Below are 20,902 nucleotides of genomic sequence, written 5' to 3'. Positions count from 1 at the left end.
TGTTAACAATGCATTTTATTTTTTTGTTTTCCTTTAACAGCAAGCTATTGTGGAGCTCAGTCTGGAGAGCAAGTAAGAATTTTTCTTTTCTGTTAAGGTGACTTATACCTCATTCACACCAACGCAACTCCGGTTCAGAGCTTTTCAGGTTCAGAACCGGTTCTTCGGTTTTAGCTCCTGCTCTTTTCACACTGCCCAGAGTCCGACCGGTGCTGCGTCATAATTTGCGTCATGACGTAACCGTTTGCGTGCCTGCTTCATAAAGCCAAAGCGCGCAGAAACCCCTCACAGCTGACACCGACAACAACAACAATGGCCGATTGTGCTCCAGCTTCCTCTACCTCTTCGGAAGACCAGATTCCCAGTAGGTAGCTGGTCTCTTCAGTGGACCACTGCTGCTTGTTAAGTTTCTCCATCGTGTACAAACTGGATAAAACGCCGGCTTTTTGTTGTTGTTCAGGAGTTGATCCCGCCCCTGCCCCCGCCTCGTAAGTGTGACGTATGTGGTGCTTTTGCTCTGGCCGGACAATTTTTGGTGCTCGAAATGAACCGGATTCCGGAGCTAAGAGGCTGCTGTGTGAACAGGAAAACCCGTTGCTTTTCAAGCTCCAGCTCCGAACTGGCCCTGAAACACCGTTGGTGTGAATGAGGTATTATACACCTTTTTATTACGAGACCCTCAAGTGTCTTTACGAGAGTGCTCGGGGTGCGAGGGCCCACTAGCAAACAGGAAGAGCAGCAGAATCAAACATTGGCTGGAGTCATTTGGAGGATAAAAAGCTGTGTTATAAATACAGAAATTGAAATGTAACTTCATTACTGGATTTTTTTTTTAACATATTTGTGAATTAAGTAAGAACAACTTGCTTGTTTACTCTTCATAATGATGTAATTAATTGTAAATTGTCAATAGTATGGCATGGGCAATCTTATTTATGTTTTAGGAATCACAGCATCTCATAATTTCTGCTTGTGTGGTTTTAGTAGCAGCCACATTCAGGCGTATCATGGATTATAAAGTAGTAAAACTAGAAGGACTGCAGTAGTTGATCCACACCATGCTGACTAAGTGGCTTGTCTTCAATGTTTGTCATCTAATTTTGATAACAGAGAAATCAAGTGGCCAAAATGAGTTCTTTCCTCTTTAGGGTGGATGGCTCATCCTTATAGATCACGTAGTATATCTGCGGTTTCTTTTGTATCAAGTCGAAACAAGAATATTGTGACAGCGTCTAAAAGAGTTTTGAGTAAGAATGTCGTTCAAAGAAAGTCCATTTCCAGATGTTGCCAATCACCTGGACCACAAAACCTCCCCTGTGTCATGAATACCTGGAAGATGGAAGACTACACAGAGCAGGTAACAAACGGACTGATTTTATATTGTCTAGTCTTTGCGACCACTCAAATTGCGGTTTTAAACACATGTCGGCCACTCGCGCATTTCAAACAGTCACCATTACCCTTGACACCAGGAGCCATTTGGGGTTCAGTATCTTGCCTATAGGAGAATGAATCCGAGATGTGTGGAGGGATATGAGCCATGAATTTAACCAACTCAAAGTCCTGGTGAAAAAAAAAGACACGACAAGGTCTCAAGATGGCTGATGGTAAGTGTACATCGGTACTGAATTTAGGACAGAACAGGCATTGAGCCTCATGGCTGTTAGACATGTGTACCGAAGCTGTCGCTGGAATTAAGAGTCTCCTGGGGATCACAATCATGTAAAGAAATGTGGAAGAAATGGACTGGATCTCACTGATTAACTTGCAGCCACTAATTGGGAAACATTTTTTGTCTTCTCTTCCATTCAGGTCATTAGATCTGTATTTGGGAGAACAGGTGAGATTAAGATAGAACTAAAGAGAAATGGTTGTGTAGTTGATTAGACTACACTCTTTTTGCCTCACATTTCATAAAAAACTGTGATGTAACTTTTGTTCGGCATGTGTTGCAGGTCCAGATTACCTGAAAGGGTTTTAGATTGTGTATCCAAAGAGAAAAGGACGAGATATTTGACTCTTAAAAATACCAGCTGGCGCCACATTTGAAGATAGGACCCCTGGAAGACACCATTTACAGTGAGGAAGCCTAAGTAGTGAATGGTTGGGGGAATTCTATCTTCCTGAGATAGTAAGAATGCAGGTTGTAGGTGAGTGGAGGGGACCTCCTGCCCATTGGACCAGCTCGTTCTAATTATCTGTGAGGCGAAAAGCTGTTTGCCTACGATGGAGAGGAGCTACATTTGGTGGCTTCAAGCCCGAAGCAGCTAGATGAAGAGGGAATAAGCTATCCAGGATCCAAGACATACTACGAAGGGGAGGCCTTCAAAGACATGGTGAGAAGTTATGGTAAAATTGCTGGGAACAAAAAGCTTTGTGTTTGCTGAACCTGATAGTTTATCACCTGCGGGCACCGACGAATGTTTATTTATATAGTCTTTTGTGTGTAGACCAAAGTTGACTGGAAGAAGTGCGGAAAGGACCTACGGGGATGAGGCTGGAACGAGTACATCATAAACTGGTGACGAAAAAAAGGCCAAATTTTATGGAATATCTCAAAGTCACAGCCGCAAAAAGGGTGAGTATATTTTTCTCTGCTTCAGGGCAAAGATGAAGGTCATGTCCACTAGGGGTGGGTATCGTTAGGATTTTATCGATACTGATACTGCTTATCGATACCGGTATTTTTCGATACTTTTTATCAATAATTTGGTGCTCAAAATTAAGTAATTTCATTGTAATTTATTATTTAATGTAACTTTTTCAATCTCATACCAAGCAGGTATGAGTGTGTTTGGACAGTGTGTCTCTAGTGGAAGGGGGGGCGGTAATTGGGGGCAGTTCATAAATCCATGTAAACATGACCATTATTCAGTTAAAAGGAGACGCTGCATGCGCACCTCCCTAAACCGGAAGCTCCGGTCGGCTAACCATTATAATCCGTTTATTATTTATAATTGTAATGATGGATTATCCGTAATCATTTTGACATTGGATTAACCGTTTTTATGCCCTTGAACACAACTTTTGATCACAAAACAGCAAAGGTAAGACATAATTATCATCATGGCTACGTAAAGTGAAGTTGTTTTCTTGCTCTTTCCTGGCTGCTAGTTCAGTGAGTTTTGGCCGTACAGTGATGAAATTTATACCAATGGAATCTGTGGAATCTCAGCTTTCATGTGATATGTTGTTTGTGCAGATACAATGATGTAGAAAAGATTGCTTTTGCCAGTTATATGGTAAAGTGGCCGTTAGCCTCGTTTTGCTAAGTGTTGATTTAGACTCTTGGTGTTGGACTTCTGTTCCGTGTAGGTAAAATGGTTAATATCGTCTGTTAGCTGAGTTTCTTCCCGTTAACTGGGTATGCATCATTAATAGGTTGTTAAATGTTAAAAAGCCTGGAGACGCTGTTTCTAGCAAGATGTTGCATCTGCCCCTATGGTCTGCCCCCGGGATTCTCACAATAATAAGAGCGCTGTTAGGAAAGATGACGAGTGGCATTCACAGTGGCCAATCAGAGTGGTAATCAAACCGGATATGTCACACGGGATGAGGGTTCCCAACCAACCAGAATTGTTTAAACTAAGGAAGTAGTGTAATTCATATACCGATAGCAGCACAGTTTGTCCAGCGGCTTAATAACGGTATACCAATCCCGTCCAATCAGGTACTGGTACTGACTTAGTACCGGTTCTCGATACCCATCCCTAAGTGTCACGATCATGTTTCTTCTGTATTAAGTTATCTCATTTGCTCATTTGTTTCTCTCTCTCTCTCTCTCACTTCCTCTTTCTTTCTCACAGCCGGTCCCTCCCAGAAGCCAGTGACAAGTCCCCAGGCCCTTGTCAGTCGGTGACGTCACTTGTGCCCAAAAATACTAATGTACATATTTTGGATGTGCTCCTACATTGTCTGCTTGTAGTTGTTGGGGAAATATTTTCCTGTGCCTATAACTTTGACCCAGTTTATCAGTTTGTACTGCCCTCGCTGAGCACAGGCCTGCAACCTTGGGCTGCTTTGCTCTGTGTTTTGTCTCCCTATTCCTGCCTGTTGGCATAAGCTGATGGAGGTGTTATAGTGCTCCTCTTGTTTTATCTTGTTATGCACAATGTTGATTATTCTCTCAGAACCAGCTAAATAAATGGGTTTGGGGTAGAGATCTTCAGAATTGGTTTGGCAACCGCTGTGTCACCTCGTGGCACACGGCATGTCTTGTGAAATCTCTGGCCGAATCTCCAAATAAACCATCAGTGTTCGCCATCAATGTTCCTTCTCTCCCTGTGTCTCTCTGAGTCCTGTCTCCATTGCTTCAGAAGTTTCCATCACTGTAGTTAATTAATAAAAAGTACAGGAGCTTGGGAAACATGCATTTCTAACAGCCTGCCATCTGCAAAATACAATTGTTATGTTGTGAAAGGGAAAATCTTGATTTCCCCCCCCCCCCCCCACAAATCATTAAGTCTTAAAACCTGTTAAGCCCCAAGCCTGTTTTCCAGGTCTCAGCCTCGAAAATGACATTCCCAGAACAAATGACCATAACTACACTTCTAAAAGGGGAACATTAATAATCTTTTTTCTCAAAGCAATGATAAACCTGTGAGTTTGATGTAGAAAAGTCAGAATCAATATAGATATATTTTTATTTTAAAGTAAAGTATTTTTTTTATAACTATAATGATCATATAAAGGTGTGCCTTTACCTCACTGAGCTGAGGTTATCAGAGCCTCTCAGTCTCTCTAAAGCTCGCCCCCCTGCGGCCGCTTACACAGTAAATTCCAAGTTAATAAATGCTGTATACGTTTTTTGGGAGTTTTATTTATTTTAAATGAACACAAATACAAAATTAAAACCGATAATTGCACACTAAAACCATTATTTCAAAAAAAGAACTTTCACATAAACCTCTGGTTTTGACTGGGGCAGTTCATCTTGATTTGGGGGGGGGGGGGTGCGCAATATAGGCGTAGTTCTGTTAGTATAAGATGTAATTTGTTGATCCAAAATCGGGAAATTGTGTTGTTATGAAATCAAATCTTTTTTTTTTCTATCTTTTTTTTCTTCCAATTTCCGGCGCGCCCCATAGGTTGATGCGGCCTTAGCATTCGCCTGTACTGCCTATGCCAAGGGCCGGCCCTGGGAGAGTCCTCTGCTGTCAGACTGAGAGACTGATAACTACAGCTCAGGTGAGGTTAAGTGTTTAGATAGTTAATTTAGTCTAAGTTATCTCAGTGGGTGTCAAACGGTTTGGTCACCATTTATGTAAACACATATTTCCATTTGAGGGTGGAGTGATTAGTAAAATATGCATGAATAAAAAGAAAAACATTTTAAATAGGTGAAAAAGGGTAAGATAAACTTTTAAAACTTGGTGAGAGCTAAAACTCTTTGCTTCTGCCTCAAAGAGGAGCAGGGGGAGAGTATGGAGACAGGAGAGGCTGATTCAGGAGCATGACACACTCACAACTATAAATGAACCAAAAATAAATAAACAACTTTCAATTTTTTTTCAATATTGGATATAGTATGTTATTGGTTATGGCCATGTTCTTAGGATGTTATGATTATTTAAATGTATACAGTTCTGTTTCATATGGGTGTTTCCATAGATCTAGTCTATTTATTTCCCCCTCAAAGTGCACCAGATTGATGCATTTAACTCCAACATTTAAAAAAAATCTTACCTGGGGGGCACCGGACCCCCCTAGAGGATTTGAGGTCCACCCCCAAAATGTGTTCACATGGATAGGTTCCCAAATACATTTGCACATTTTTAAATAGTAACCCCTGTCCATATGTTTATTTGTGGGTAGTAGATTTAAACTATAGGGCTATCACTATGGGCAGCAACGCTGTCAATATTCACAAATAAATCCAGCAAAATGGCACAACACTAGTGGCCTGGCTGGGTGTATAATTGCCGGCCTGACTTATTGTCCCAGTCCCAGAAGAAGACGACATGTATCAACAAACCACCGCAGCCTGGACTTGTATCGGAGCAGCGGAGGAGTGATGAGGTATCTAGATAGATAGATAGATAGATAGATAGAACTTTATTTGTCATTGTACAAGTACAACAAAATTACAACAGACTCAAGGTGCCAACACGCAACAACAAGACAATATAAAAACAAGACACTATAACAACAATAAAAACAATAAATGGGACTTAAAAAAAGGGAATATGTACATAAATAATAAATAAATTAAATTGCACGATTCCCCTCGTATTGCACGGAAGGCTTATATAACTTAAATATTAGCAGCGTTTAGTGCACATATGGCCCTGAGGAAAAAACTGAACTTGAGTCTGTTTGTCCGGGAAGACATGGTACGGAAGCGCCTGCCTGAGCGCAGCCGTACGAAGTGCTCGTTACCCGGGTCGTGTGGGTCCTTGAGGATTTTGACTGCCTTCTTATTAAGGCAACGAGAGCTGTACGGTACCTCCAAGGAGGGGAGGGGGCAACCGATGATCTTCTGGGCCGAGTTGATGACCCTTTGGAGCGCACCCCTCTCTGCGGCTGTGCAGCTGAGGAACCACACGCAGATGCATTCGGTGAGGATGCTTTCCACGGCGCAGCGGTAGAAGGACACAAGCAGATCCTGTCTGAGGTGGTAATTCCTGAGTATTCTCAGGAAGTAGAGTCTCTGCTGTGCCTTCTTGACGGTTGCCGTGGTAGATCTAGAGATCTGAGTCCAGCGGGCTGCTTGTGTTTCTGTTCATCAGGACATCATATGACCAGCAGATCCTGTGTGAACGCACTACGTTAGTCAGCGGACGTCCGACAACATGCACACTAACTTATATTGCAGCTATAGGCTATACTTTGGTTTAAATTGCGTGAATAAACTAGCTAGAGAGCTCAAGTTAATTACATTCATCCAATGTCAGAAGGATTACCTTTTAACAAACGTTGTAATGCTTTTCTTTCATTTCAATTTGAGTAAAACATTGAAGATATAACATTGTATTGTTTTCTTTTTACACTGACTCAGATATAATGAAAAGACTACGTCAGTCGAAGCTCGGCTTTGGTAAGGAAGAGACAGGACAGGCAGAGAGAAAGAGAGAGAGAAAGTGATGGAAGTCAGGGAGGAACTGCAGGTTCAGGCTTAATTACTCAGCTGTACACAGCAGCAGTGGTACAAACCAAGAACTATGGCAAGTCTGAGAATAATGTCATTGTAATTCAAATACTAAAACTACACACTCATCATGTCTCATACACACATCATCTCATCATTTCTATATCTTGCTTAAACCCACAGTGTGTAAAACCAGGCCCGGAAGAGAACATGGCTGGATGTTCGCAATCCAAAGCAGAGAACAATGTCAGAGAGAGTAAAGTGAGAGATTAGTAGTTATGTGAAAGTAAGCTATGCACACAGAATAGTTTATGTGTTGATGTCTCTGAGAGCTGAGAGCTGCTGGATCTGTCTGCCCTCAAAGTGCCAGGGATCTACAAGGACTTCACTGCTGCTTCTGTACCATAGGTATCCCTGTGTTCAAGCTGGCAGTCCCAGTCATATGAACATCACCATGACAGCTAGAAGTCACACCGCTGCCCACCACCATGAGTACACTGTTTGTGGACCTCTGTGTTGCCTGTCAGCGCAACTTACATGATGCCATTTAGACGTTATAATAATAAAGGGCGGTGCCGGCTGTCAGCGAACCGATCCGGCCTTTCTGCGCGACTGTCACTCAAATGTCATGACACTTATTCTCCATCTACATCAACAGTTTAGGTGAAAATGTGGATGAAGCTACTTTACATTTTTATGCGGATGATACCGTGATGTACTTTGCAGGTCCCTCCATTAAGGAGGTTGGTGTTAAATTACAGGCTGTTTTTAACATTATTCAGACTCAGCTCTCTGAACTAAAGCTTCTTTTAAATGTTGAGAAAACCAAGGTAATGCTCTTTTTTTTAAAGCTAAAAAGACATCAGAGCCTGTTTTAGATATTGTAACTACGCAAGGAATAAAACTTGAAGTGGTTACCTGTTACAAATACCTTGGTATCTGGCTTGATGATTGTCTCACTTTTAAACTTCATGTCATCTGGTGCCACTAAATGTTTTTAAAGCTCGGTTGGATGCTACTCAATCGGAAGCTATTGGTACCTTTCTATGTGGATAATTATGTAAATGATGCTGTATGATGTCCTTTTGTTGTTCTATTTATGTTTTTATGTTTCATGTGGAACTACTTGAGCAGGTCTCCCTTGAAAAAGAGATCAACGATCTCAATGGGATTTATCTGTATAAATAAAGGTTTGAAATGAAATGAAATAGTCTCAATTTGTGGGACGTGGGACAAATGATCACACACACACACACACACACACACACACACACACACACACACACACACACACACACACACACACACACACACACACACACACACACACACACACACACACGCTTCAAATCAAGTTGCATTAATGCTTGAGCTACGTTTTTATTATAATTACTGTGAAATCTGCCCATTATGTTTTCGTCATTATTACAACAAATACACACTTGCAACTGATAACACTGGCAATGATTTTATATTTATTAGACTATTAGGCGTCCAACGCCCACTACACCACTGTAGTAAGTGTTATAATCATGGTTTAATATGTCGTGTGTTATTTCTCACTTTATTTTTCCATTGCAAGTGATTATTTGCCAGAGAATAATTAGTACTCCGATATCATCTCTACTATCTATCATGGTCAAAGCCAAAATCATACTAAACATAAAGTTGTAAACACACTGTTTTTTTTCTTTTTAAAACTGACCATGCATTGGCTCTTGAAGTCATAAGTAACCTAAACATATTTAAAGATATCTCTAGACTTGAGATTCTCACGTGAGGTTGAAAAGTAGCGTTACCATAATGTTTAAAATGTGTTTAGATTGCCAGTCTTAAACGACAAAAATGTTGCTAGCCCCAAACTTCCTCTTTTAACTGGTTGCATGCCTGGACAGTTTCCAAATAATTGCAGGGACATTTCTAATGTGGGACAGAAGAAAGCTAATCTAACACAGTTCAAAAGTAAAGATCATCAATTGTCATCCTGAAGCATGTTTCTCCATTAAAGGTTCAAAATATACTTTGACAACAATATCTGATTAATTTTTGGGTAAAACGATGGAAACCTGCTTAGTGCAAGTATGCAGTTTGACCAACTATTAAAGGACAGTCCTCCGATTTAGCCTAGACAATCTTATTACCTTAAAAGGTGTATCTGAAGTTATTGTGTTTGAATCCAGAGAAACACATCAAAACCAATCTTCAAAATCTCATTCAAGACTCTTGTGAGGCTTTTTTCTGCTGAGGAGAACAACTTCTCTGTAGATTCATGAGCATTACACAAAGTCATTTGATCCAATATGCTTATGGGATTATACTTTAAAGGTTTTTTACGCAAATTAGATGCTTTTCCACTTTATATGAAACATGACCTTATTGTTATCACAAAGTTTTGAATAAATAGTTTTTGGTTATTGACTAAAAGTTATAAGCACACTTATCACTAAATTCATTTATTTCCATTCATTCACTCCTGGCCTACAATGGTAAGTAGCTGCTTTTAACTGCTTTCCTTTGCTGATATTTGAAGTATTTCTGATCAAATGGTACATTGCTAATTTACATTCTGTTGTCAGTGAAATGTGTAAGTGTTATAATCATGGTTTAATGTGTCGTGTATTATTTCTCACTAGGCTGCTAATGCTGAAGAGCAGAGGTGAGTCCGCTGATTACCTGAACTACACACTAATACTGACTTGTCATTCAAAATGACCAAAAACAACTTAACACTGACTATATATTATTATAGACAAGAAGAATTTGATGAGAGGAAAGACCTTTTCAGAACAAATGCTTTTCGGATTATCGACAAAATGATGGAGCTGAACCACTGCTGTGAAAATCAGACTACACAGTTGGTAGATGAGGTATGTATGATGTGGCTTTTATGCACTTATGAAATGAGGTGTCTTTTGGGCATAATGCATCCTTCATAGAGCTTTACAGTTACACACATTGAAAATGGCATCTCTTTTTTGACAGATTCTTCACAGCATCTTCTTTTTGGGAAAGATCAACGTTCCCCAATTTTCACCGGAAGAGATTGTGAATGATGAGACGATGTACGATCTGATGAAGCTCTGCTACCCTGAGCCTTTTGACCTTTATTCCTCTCGATTACCCAGGAGGAGTCCATTCTCATGTGTGCTAGACATGGTAAGATTAGTTTGTTAATTCTTCTATTTCTATAGTTGCTTTCCCCCCTAAAATCATCCTGAAATATAAGAGTTTTATGCACATCTTCAAACATGAAGTATGACATAGTGAATTACTTGTAGGGATTACAACAGCATTTTAAAATTATTTTCAGATAGTTTTCCTGGAAAGACCAGAGAACGAAAAGGAAATAAAACAGAAGCTTCAAGAGATCATCAGAGAACTCCATCTTAAAAAAATGGATCCTCTGGTCTCCTCCACCATCTGCGTCTCTCAGAAGAACCCAAACTCTGAAAAGTACTACGGAGTCTCCATGTCCACTTCTGGCAGGGATCCTGGGCGAATCATGGTTGCTGCGTCTTGTCTTCCTGGTAGCTGGGACAGTTATGTTGCTGGTGCAGTGATGACTTTCAATCAAAAAAAGAGCATGAAGTCATATTTTGATGGAACCATCAAACTGCCTCAGCATGTAAGGTGCCAGGCGTATAGCCTCCACGGGGGAGGAGCAGCAATGCATCCTTGCCAATCATGTGGAAATTTGTTTGGTTTGGGAGGAAATGATGAGGCGCTGTTTCCCTATGGTAACTGTGCTGAGGTTGAAAGTGTGAGCAACTTGTTTAAAAAGGATACAGAAGTTAGGGAGCAAGCACGACCAACATCTAAGCTGTGCACACCTGCAAACAGGAGCAAGGCGGAGAAAAGTGTCAGGGTAGATCTCAAGGTTTTGCTGAAAAGATTACATTTCCCATGTAATGATCAATTCTACATCCCCTCAGAGTAAATGAAGGGGGAACATATTGGACATTAAATATTGATAAGTCTATTTAGCATGGTCTTTTAATATTTAGTGAAATGACAGATATCTTGTGACATTATTCACAAATACTAGATAACAAATTATCACAATTTAATCCTCTTATGAAATTCCTGTTCTTCAATCAATACATCATGCTTTATCTTTGCTACTTGTTATGTTTAACAGTGAATATATAAATGCAAATGTGTGTCAACTGTCTGAATGAAGCATGCAGGCAATGATGTATTGATCATGTTGTTAACAATACATTCTAGTAACGTACACTAAGTTTCATACATTGTTTTGTTTTTTTCTCCTGCCACTTCAAGTTGTTCTTTGCTAGAGAATAATAAGTTATCCAATATCATCTCATCTATCCTTATCAGGTCAAGGGACAAATCATACTAGACATAAAGTTGGAAACTTTTGGAAAGTTGTTTTTGTTAAAGTCTGACCATGCATCGGGTCTTAAAGTCATTGACAACATATTTGAAGATATCTCAAGACTTGTTGAAAGTCGAAAAGTAGCCTATCCATAATGTTTAAAATGTGTTCAGCTTGCCAGTCTCAAACAATACAAATGTTGCTAGCCCCAAACGTCCTCTTTTAACTGGTTGCATGCCTGGACATGTTACAAATCATTGAAGGGACATTTCTAACGTGGGACAGAAGAAAGCAATTATTTGATTCTCACAACACAGTTCATTGGGTTTACTTTGACTTTTTCCCATGAATACAGAAAAAGTAAAGACCATAAATTGTCATCGTGATACATGTTTCTCCATTAAAGGTTCAAAATATACTTTGACAACATATCTATTTAATTTTGGGGTAAAACGACGGAAACCTGTTTAGTGCAAATATGCAGTTTGACCAACTATTAAAGGACAGTCCTCCGATTTAGCCTAGACAATCTTATTACCTTAAAAGGTATATCTGAAGTTATTGTGTTTGAATCCAGAGAAACACATCAATCGCCTCCTGGTAAAACCAATCTTGAAAATCTCATTAAAAAATCTTGTGAGGATTTTTTCTGCTGAGGAGAACAACTCAAAGTGATCGATATTTCTCTTTAGATTCATGACATGAGCATTACACAAAGTCATTTGATCCAATATGTTTAAAGGTTTTTTACACAAATGAGATACTTTTCCACTTTATATGAAACATGACCTTATTGTTATCACAACATTTTTGACAGGTTATTGACTAAAAATTATAAACACACTTATCACTATCACATTGAAAATAAGAATTAGGACATTTCAAACCTAATCATTAATTCTATAGTCAAAGTTTAGTCACGTTTTGTTTTGGTTATAGCTAAACCATACTTTATCATTTTAATTTGCTCATTAAAGGTATATTCAGTATGAAGTCGTAAACATATCTGCTGTTTAAGCTGACTGTGTTACAGAATGGTGAAAATAGAAACCAGTGGTAAATCAAGATAAAACATAAATAAAAATGATTAGACAAAAATGTTTGGAGATATATTCCGATGTTTCTATCTTTGGTTTGACAGTAGAGCGTGTGCACAGTCAGCTCTGTAAGTATTATCAAAAAGTCCAAGAGAGCAGCACATGTAATGCCCCTTTGGAGGAGGCCAGACTTTGATTGTTGTATGAACTCTGTGACATTGAGAATGACGTTCACTTTATCACATTTTTCGATCACTATGAAAAAGTTTGGCTTTAGGGAATCTTTTTGCACCTGATTCTATCTGCAAATCTTCGGAAATCCATAAATTGACCTTATCATTCAGCTGTTCATTGTCCAATTTCAGACGGGCCTCTCATGAGGCTTCTCCAGCAGGGGGGCCTTCAGGCGCTGCAGGACTTGATCCATTATGGTGTAGTGTGTAACCAATAGTTTTCTTAGTGACTGTGGTCCCAGCTGCCTTGAGATCATTAACAAGTTCCTCCCGTGTAGTTCCTGGCTGATCCCTCACCTTTCTCATCATCATCATCAATACTCCACGAGGCGAGATCTTGTGTGGAGCCCCAGACCGAGGGCGACTGATGCTCATTTTGTGTTTCTTCTATTTCCGAATAATCGCAGCAACAGTTGTCTCCTTTTCACCAAGCTGCTTTCTGATGGTCTTGTAGCCGATCCCAGCCTTGTGCATTCATCAGAGGGTCTAAGGACCTCAGGGGAAATCTTGTCCCTGAGGTCCTTAGACCGCTCTTTGTTCTTGCCCATGGTAGAGAGGTTGGAATCTGATTGATTGATTCTGTGGACAGGTGTCTTTTATACAGGTAACGTTGATATCAGGAGTACTTTCCTAAAGGAAAAGGACTTATGTAACCGGTCTGTGGGAGCCAGAATTCTTCTTGGTTGCAAGGGGATCAAATACTTATTTCCCACAGTTAAATGCATTTTATGAGGACTTCTTTCGGCTGGATCACTATAAAAAAGTTTGGCTTTAGGGAATCTTTTTGTACCTTATTCTATCTGCAAATTTTCGGAGAGAGGGCAATTTTTCTTTTTTAAAGGACCAAGCAAAAAATAAAGTGTGTTATTTTAATGAATGATGTTTGACCACTGCAACAGTCTGATGTCTTGTAATCGACAATGTTGTATTACACAACAAGTTCTTCAATTCAGTGGGCCTCAGTTGATGCCTCTGTTCCGCATCTGATCTTAATCTATTTTTAGCAGATTTTATATCGAAAGCTTCGGAGAGAGGGCCCTAATTGACGCATGTGGGGGAAACCTCTGAAGCAATTGGAAACAGGTCTCAGACAGACACGAGGAGAGCTGGAGCGTTGATGGCAAACACTGACGGTTTATTTGGAGCTTCGGCCGGAGAATTCACAAGACATGTCACGGGCCACGAGTTGACCACAGGGTAGAGATGCCAAATCAATTCTGAAGAAACCTTCCTCTCGTATGATGTTTTAACTAGTTTCGCTAAGGGTAATCAACATTCTTTCATTAGTTAGACTAAACAGCTGAGGGACACTGAATCACATTTGTTGTCGGTTATGGCTCGGGGTCATCTACACCCCGAGAAGGATGTGTTCCAGGTGTCCCACAACAATGACTATCTCTGACCGAGAGTTGCCCGGTCATAAACTGGTAACAACAACAACTTGCTAAGGCAGCCCCTCCTTAAGGGAGATAATGTCTTCTCAAGGTTGGAGCATCTGTGTCAGAGGGCGAAGGAGGACAATAGGGCAAATTATTCCCTGACAACGCTCATGTTTTCACTGTCTCCTCTTCTATTTGCATTGACCCATCTCTTTGCAGGCATCTTTTGCATTGCAAAAGGCTCTTCTTTAGCCTCTCCTGTGTTGCCTTGGCCGCATGTTCAGGGTCATTGTCTGGCTGGAAGACCCATCCAGGACCCAGTCCTGGCTGAGGGAAGGAGGCTATCGGCCAAGATCTTACGGTACATGGCCCCGTCCATCCTCTCCTCGATGCAGGGAAGTGGTCCGGTCCCCTTAGCAGAGAAACACCAATGTCCCCTCCTCCATGCCTGACGGAGGGGAGGGTGTTCTGGGGTGATAGTCAGCATCTCTCTTCATCCAAACACGGCGTGTCGAGTTGATGCCAAAGATCCACATTTTGGTCCCATCTGACCACATCATCTTCTCCCAAGCCTTCTCTGAATCATTCAGATGTTCATTGTTATATTTCAGACGGGCTGTTAATGTTCTTCTTGAGCGGGGGACCTTCAGGCGCTGCAGGATTTGATCCATGATGGTGTAGTGTGTTACCAATAGTTTTCTTGGTGACTGTGGTCCCAGCTGCCTTGAGATCATTAACAAGTTCCTCCCGTGTAGTTCCTGGCTGATCCCTCACCTTTCTCATGATCATCAATACCCCACGGGGCGAGATCTTGTGTGGAGCCCCAGACCGAGGGCGACTGATGCTCATTTTGTGTTTCTTCTATTTCCGAACAATCGCAGCAACAGTTGTCTCCTTTTCACTAAGCTGCTTTCTGATGGTCTTGTAGCCGATCCCAGCCTTCTGCAGGACTACAATCTCTTCGCTGAGGTCCTTAGACAGCTCTTTAGTCTTGAGGTTGGAATCTGATTGATTGATTCTGTGGACAGGTGTCTTTTATACAGGTAACAAGTTGATATCAGGAGTACTTTCTTAAGTCAAGTTTTATTATGGCTAAACCACACTTTCTCATCACACTCTGATTTGAATGATAATTTGCTCATTAAAGGACTATGCAGTAGGAAGTCTAATATTAGAAAAATAGAGACTTACACAAAGGATAATCATGTAAATAATTATGTATTCAGTTGTTTGTCAGGGCACTTGCCGTACACGTCTTCTTTATGTAGACACAGATTTGTGAGAGCTGATGAATTGTATGTCGACATTTAAACATTATCACAATAAGCTGTAACGTTACCATTCTTTAAAACAATGACAAGAGTCGTTTGTCCTGAAGGTGCTGTTCATGAGTCTGGAAGATCTTCTGAGGTAGCATTTATTAAGGTGGGGATGATAATTGCACAATGCAAACAGCTTTTGTCTGTGTGTTTTCACTCGGTGGGAAAACCCTTCTTGTTTCCTGTTCTCTTCTTGGCTCTGATTTGTTTTGTCTCTCTTCACCTTCATTCTAAGCAATGAGATACAAAACTGGAATGACTGCTTACTAAGTTTATCGGGAATGCATGATACAAATCAACACAAAAGCCTCTCATAACAACAGCGTCAAGTTGGTTTTGATACACCTTCAGATCAAACAAAAACTCCCTGCACCTCACCTTACCAAATAACAAACACTCCCTGCTAAACAATAACGCTGGTATGTTTTCAGTTTGTGAGGCTGTGTGTCATCATAACAAATTGTGCTTCATGGTACATACTATTCACATGCTGTACAAGGAGTCTTTTTCCACGTCTCTGTGAACAGGTTTTGTCTGAAAACAGATTGGTTAATGAGATCAGAATCATGGCCCCATGTGTGGATGAGATCAACATTAAGGTCGAGTTTAGAGAGACAGATTCACACAGGGATAATAAAATAAAAAATAACATTATATAAGTAACTGCAAAAACAAGATCTCACAACAAGGTGAAACGTTGATAATTTAATAAACATATACACAACAGAGCCGTAATGTTTTATTCATTGTAAAGCAATTCTGTTGAAATGTGCTATATTAATAAAGAGTAAGATAAGTGGTTAAAACACGCTGGTATAGCAGATGTAAGAATGAAAAAAGCAACGCGTTACAAAGTGAGTGACAAGAAATCTGAATCCAAATTATTAAAAGCTAAGCATATAATCATATCATACTACCCACACTTATTCTATATATTGAACACAAGAGTATGATACACAGTGAAACCCTCCCTGCGCCTCACCCTGTGTAAAAAGCCCCCCCTACTTTACACCCCCAAAATGTATTTTTATTTGAACATAGGTGAAAAGAAGCTGAAAAATGGAAACCAGAGGTAATTATCAATTATCATGACTTATTTGAATCACCTTATAAACTACTGGGTAGCTTTACTAATATATAATATATTTATAAGTTGATTGAAATTGTTCATTTATAAGCTAAATGTGCAAAGAAGCTATTGACTGAATCTGTAAAATAAACATAGTGGAGTAAAAAGAACATAATTGTCCTGCAAAATGTGGTAAAAGTATGAAGTCATTTTATTTGTTACAAGTACTTCAATTAATTACATGAGTACTTGAGTAAATGTACTTTGTTACATTTCACCGCTGAGTGCACTGAGATGTGAGTATGATTCAAAAAGAGTGCACGAGCAGAGATGAAATTCAGAAACACAGAACATACAGAATCTGGATCAAATCGGCTTTCATCATCAGACCGATCAGGCAATGAGCCCTTTCAAGTGTTTGCTGACCTCACATATATCCTGCAACTGAAAAAGTCATTAAAGGTCTATTAGAGTATCGTGTGAATCTAACCAGTATCTTAAGCTGCATATACAAACACCAAACCATCTAGAGACAGCATCAACAATGTCAAGTTTTCTATAAACTTATCAACAAGTGTACACATCTGCTTTATGTTAAACTTAACCCAATGATTTACATTCAAACTCAGAATTACTTTTTCTCTGAAAGTATTTGTTTCAGTGGCAAAGAAGCATCACTAGATGGCAGCACCACCATGTTCAGTTAAAATCAGCTACCAGTCTACAACCCGTTTTCTTCGGGTCAAATCTGACCGATTTACTACTTTCATCAATAATAACTTTTTTGTTTTACATTCGATTGCATTAAGGCTTCATGATATCCTTCACAGTAGACATTTGAACATGTCAAATTGCTGATCACCACTGTCATTACATTTTGGATGATTCAGTCAACTTTGTAACATCCATGGTGTTCAAATTTGACCGCAAACACCAAAGTAAGGGGGGGGGGGGGGGGGGGAACGAAGACAAATAGGAGGGTTAATCTAACAAGTATAACAGGTATTCTAATAACTTCCAGGCTTCATATTTGTATTTTGTGCCTCTGCTGTGACATGTCTCCATGCTTTAATGTTCAAAAAGCTCTTTATTATGCTCATACTGTCTGTGCTGCAGCACCTCTTCACCCTCTGTCTGAAACCAGAGCCCAGTCTGCTCTGATTGGTTAACTGGTCGGCTCTGATGCCCCTTAGTCCTATCAATCTAATGTGTCGGAGCGCAAGCCAATAGAAGCGCGAGTGTTACATAGTGATGTCATTATGTTATGGTCGTTAACAAAGAAGTCCAACGGAGGTGTTTCATGCAGAGTGTGTGGGAGAGAAACTCTCTGGAGGGAACACAGGGATTTTAGCCTTTGCAGACCATTTACATGCACACAAAAACCTATATAAAAAATCATGATTTTGTTAATTAATTTTTTTGTCAAAGTCTTTTACCACCTGACAGGCCAGACTGTTTCTTTCACAGCAAACAACGACAGAAGGCGTGCTGTGGTCCGCAGAATCATTTCCCATATTTTAAAGGGAAGAATAGGAAAAGTGCAGCAGGTATATCCACAACCACCTGTCATCAGATGGGCGTATTTAGCGCTATAGGGGAATACACCTTTATAGCTTATAATTAAAATATTTCCCCCAGAGCATTAATGAAATACTGTGCAAACAAAACCAAATACCATAGCAGGTTTATACGGATTGTTTTGGTTAAATGTGCTCAAAAATCAAACTAAATCCGGCCAAACTGATTATATTACAATCAAAGTGCAAACACTTAATCAAAGCTAAATGCCGGCATACTAATTGATCATTATGGAGTTGTGTCTGTACTTGTGTTGTCTTTGTGTTGCCATTTCTGAATCTTAAGTGAAAACTAAACAAAATGCCATTCTTCAGGAAACCTCTTGTGATTTATGGGAAATGATTTATTTTGTAGCTGTTACGTCACATACGCTTTGTCTCGCTTTTCCTGTGGCCCCCCTCCAATAACATGTTTGTTCTCAGGTCTATATTTGAGAAGACAACTGCTACCAGTAAGGGAAATCCTGTCTGACCTCTTAGCCTGTTCTGATGAAAACACTGGCACTCTGTCACGGAAAGGAGGATAGTTTGAACAGAAATATTAAGACGTAGCAGCCTCAAAAAGCATTTTCTACACAAATGTGATGGGAAGTAACTAAGTGCATTTACTCATATATTGTGCTTCAGTATACTTTTTGATATATAGTAAAACACATTGCCAATATTGTACTTTTTACTCCACTACATTATTTTAACACTCACAGATACTTTGTACATACTAAACAGAGTATATGCTGATATAATGCAGTATACTGTAATAATAATACACAGTGTTTCACGTTTCTACATTTGGTCAACATTGATAAACTACAATACTTAAAGGCTACATGTGCAATCTTCCAGTATTTTTACTTTTGATACTTGAAGTACATTAAGTATAAATATATAAATCAGGACTTTTACTTGTAATGGAGTATTTTAAGACCAAAGTATTTGTTCTTTTACTTAAGTAAAGGATAAGTACTTCTTCCAACACTACATTTAGCCACTTGTTAGCAACCTTTTTTAAGATAAGCTTAACAATTCAAGCGGCTGGAAGCGGATGCCTTGGTGTGATTCTTAAACACTTTTCAATGTCAGAGCATACTCACAGTCAGCATGCACACAGATGATGCATGCATGTTGCGTCACACTCGCGTGCACTCACACATAAACACACAGATGGTTGCAGTTAGAGTGTAATATTTCCACTGAAGTTGCCCTCGGTGTCTCATGTCTGGAAAATCTGAGTCATGCTTGTTTGACAGATCGTCTCTGATCTAATGTGGGCTTTGTTTAATAGTCCCACAATGCATTGAAGCGCGTTTGTACGTCAAACAGATGCTTGGACAATCAACACACACCGTCATCAAGGACACATGAGCACGTACTTACATTCTTTAAATAACATACAGATGTGTTCTTCTTTCACTCATTTGCCCTGAACATTTGCATGCATATGTTATTTGTCTTCAGCTGGAGAAGGCATTTGACATATAATAGGAGGACATAAACCGCAAGTGCATAAGCACACAGCACACACAGTGAAAGTTGTTCTCTGCTTTTAACCCATCCTAGTATAGGAGCAATGTTCAGACACATAGCATATAAAATCACAATAATCAGATCTTTGTCCCCATGTTCTGTATGTGTTTCGGAGCGGACTCAACTAAAGTCTGCCTCTATGTGTGCACAATACTTGTTGTAGCTTCGATGCTAAGCTCCTCCTCCTGGTATGTACCAATCCCTCTGACCACCCAATCAACAGTTGGTTTGTCTGGGTGTAAACACGGCAGAAAGTAACTTGTGTGTGTGTGTGTGTGTGTGTGTGTGTGTGTTGTGTGTGTGTGTGTGTGTGTGTGTGTGTGTGTGTGTGTGTGTGTGTGTGTGTGTGTGTGTGTGTGTGTGTGTTGTGTGTGTGTGTGTGTGTGTGGTGTGTGTGTGTGTGAGTGTAGTGATAAAAATAGCAACAAAGGAAGCTATTTGTTGTAGGGACATGCTTTATCAGACCAGTGCTTGGTACACACATCCAGCGTGGTTAACAATAGCTTTTGTGAGTGATTATTTGTGTCTCATGTTGTTGTGTCTGTCTGAAACCACTGATCCCAGGCCAGGCAATAACCGCTACCCATAATGCTGTTCAGTATGGCCTCTTTTGAATAGATGAACAACCATTGATGGACATTTTCATATCTCTGCTCCATTACCAAAAGACTGTCTTAAATAGAAACCTTAATAACTTACAGTAAGATGATAAAACTGATTCACTGTAAACTTCCCTTTACTGCAGCAGTCTCAAAAGGCATTGTCTACCCACCTGTAATGCGTTCAATGAGCCTTGTGTTTACAACATTTCTAATCATTTATTTACCTTTTCTTTATCCCTTTTGTCAAGAGAAGCTGTTGCCGTTATGTTCTCTGAGTGCTGCTAATAAACTTTGCTTTTAATGTTGAAAATGAGTTCTGAGGAAAAGCTGCCAAATACTGAACGGAACGATGAAGTTCAGTTCAGTGTCATTTAGCCACTTGTTAGCATCCGCTTAAAAGTTCATGACTGGGTTATTTAGTGACACATTTTATGCATTGGAACACAACTCTAAAATTTAAATCTCTTTAAGTGTCTGTTTGTCATGATTTTGGGTTTTGTGTTAATGTTCCTGTTTTATTTTGAAATTTATTTTGTCTTTGTGATTGTATACCTGTGGCCCCTGCCCTCTCCAGCTGTTTCTTAAAGGCCTGTCTTATCTTATTGTCTTTGTCAGTTTGTTGTTTATATTCTTATCTGGTTTCCCCAAGGTCCAGCCTTTGTTCCTGATCTTGTTCCTCGTGCCTTTCCGATCTACTTGTACAGTGTTTCTTGTTTGTCATGTGGATAGTTATTGTAAA

The 20,902-nt window shown here is 39.8% G+C and overlaps 1 protein-coding gene and 1 pseudogene across 4 annotated transcripts; one reads left to right on the top strand and one right to left on the bottom strand.

Annotated features, from left to right (window-relative positions):
- Positions 1–2,825: 2,825 nt before the first annotated feature.
- LOC117455147 (uncharacterized) lies at positions 2,826–11,258 on the top strand. 4 transcript variants are annotated; one of them, XR_011644145.1, is made up of 7 exons: positions 2,826–3,885; positions 5,088–5,187; positions 5,944–7,163; positions 7,271–9,743; positions 9,837–9,954; positions 10,070–10,243; positions 10,398–11,258. XR_011644145.1 is itself a non-coding variant. In XM_034094536.2 (6 exons), the coding sequence occupies exons 2-6, from the start codon at positions 5,122–5,124 to the stop codon at positions 11,022–11,024; spliced, it is 1,008 nt and encodes a 335-aa protein (XP_033950427.1). In that variant the 5' UTR covers positions 2,826–3,885; positions 5,088–5,121; the 3' UTR covers positions 11,025–11,258. The 4 variants fall into 4 exon arrangements, 1 of the variants encoding a protein (XP_033950427.1); XR_011644146.1 differs by lacking the exon at positions 5,944–7,163; XR_011644144.1 differs by having other exon boundaries at positions 5,944–9,743.
- A 3,227-nt stretch (positions 11,259–14,485) lies between these two features.
- Positions 14,486–15,183, bottom strand: LOC139434811 (uncharacterized; annotated as a pseudogene).
- Positions 15,184–20,902: the final 5,719 nt, after the last annotated feature.

Source organism: Pseudochaenichthys georgianus, chromosome 11, assembly GCF_902827115.2.
Source record: "Pseudochaenichthys georgianus chromosome 11, fPseGeo1.2, whole genome shotgun sequence".
Taxonomy (NCBI): domain Eukaryota; kingdom Metazoa; phylum Chordata; class Actinopteri; order Perciformes; family Channichthyidae; genus Pseudochaenichthys; species Pseudochaenichthys georgianus.
This window is presented reverse-complemented; position numbering and strand designations above follow the sequence as displayed.

Coding starts and splice junctions, on each gene's coding strand:
- LOC117455147 (XM_034094536.2), top strand. CDS start 5,122: ATGCCAAGGGCCGGCCCTGGGAGAGTCCTCTGCTGTCAGACTGAGAGA. Junction 9,744..9,836: donor GCTAATGCTGAAGAGCAGAG/GTGAGTCCGCTG, acceptor ATATTATTATAG/ACAAGAAGAATTTGATGAGA. Junction 10,244..10,397: donor TCTCATGTGTGCTAGACATG/GTAAGATTAGTT, acceptor AATTATTTTCAG/ATAGTTTTCCTGGAAAGACC.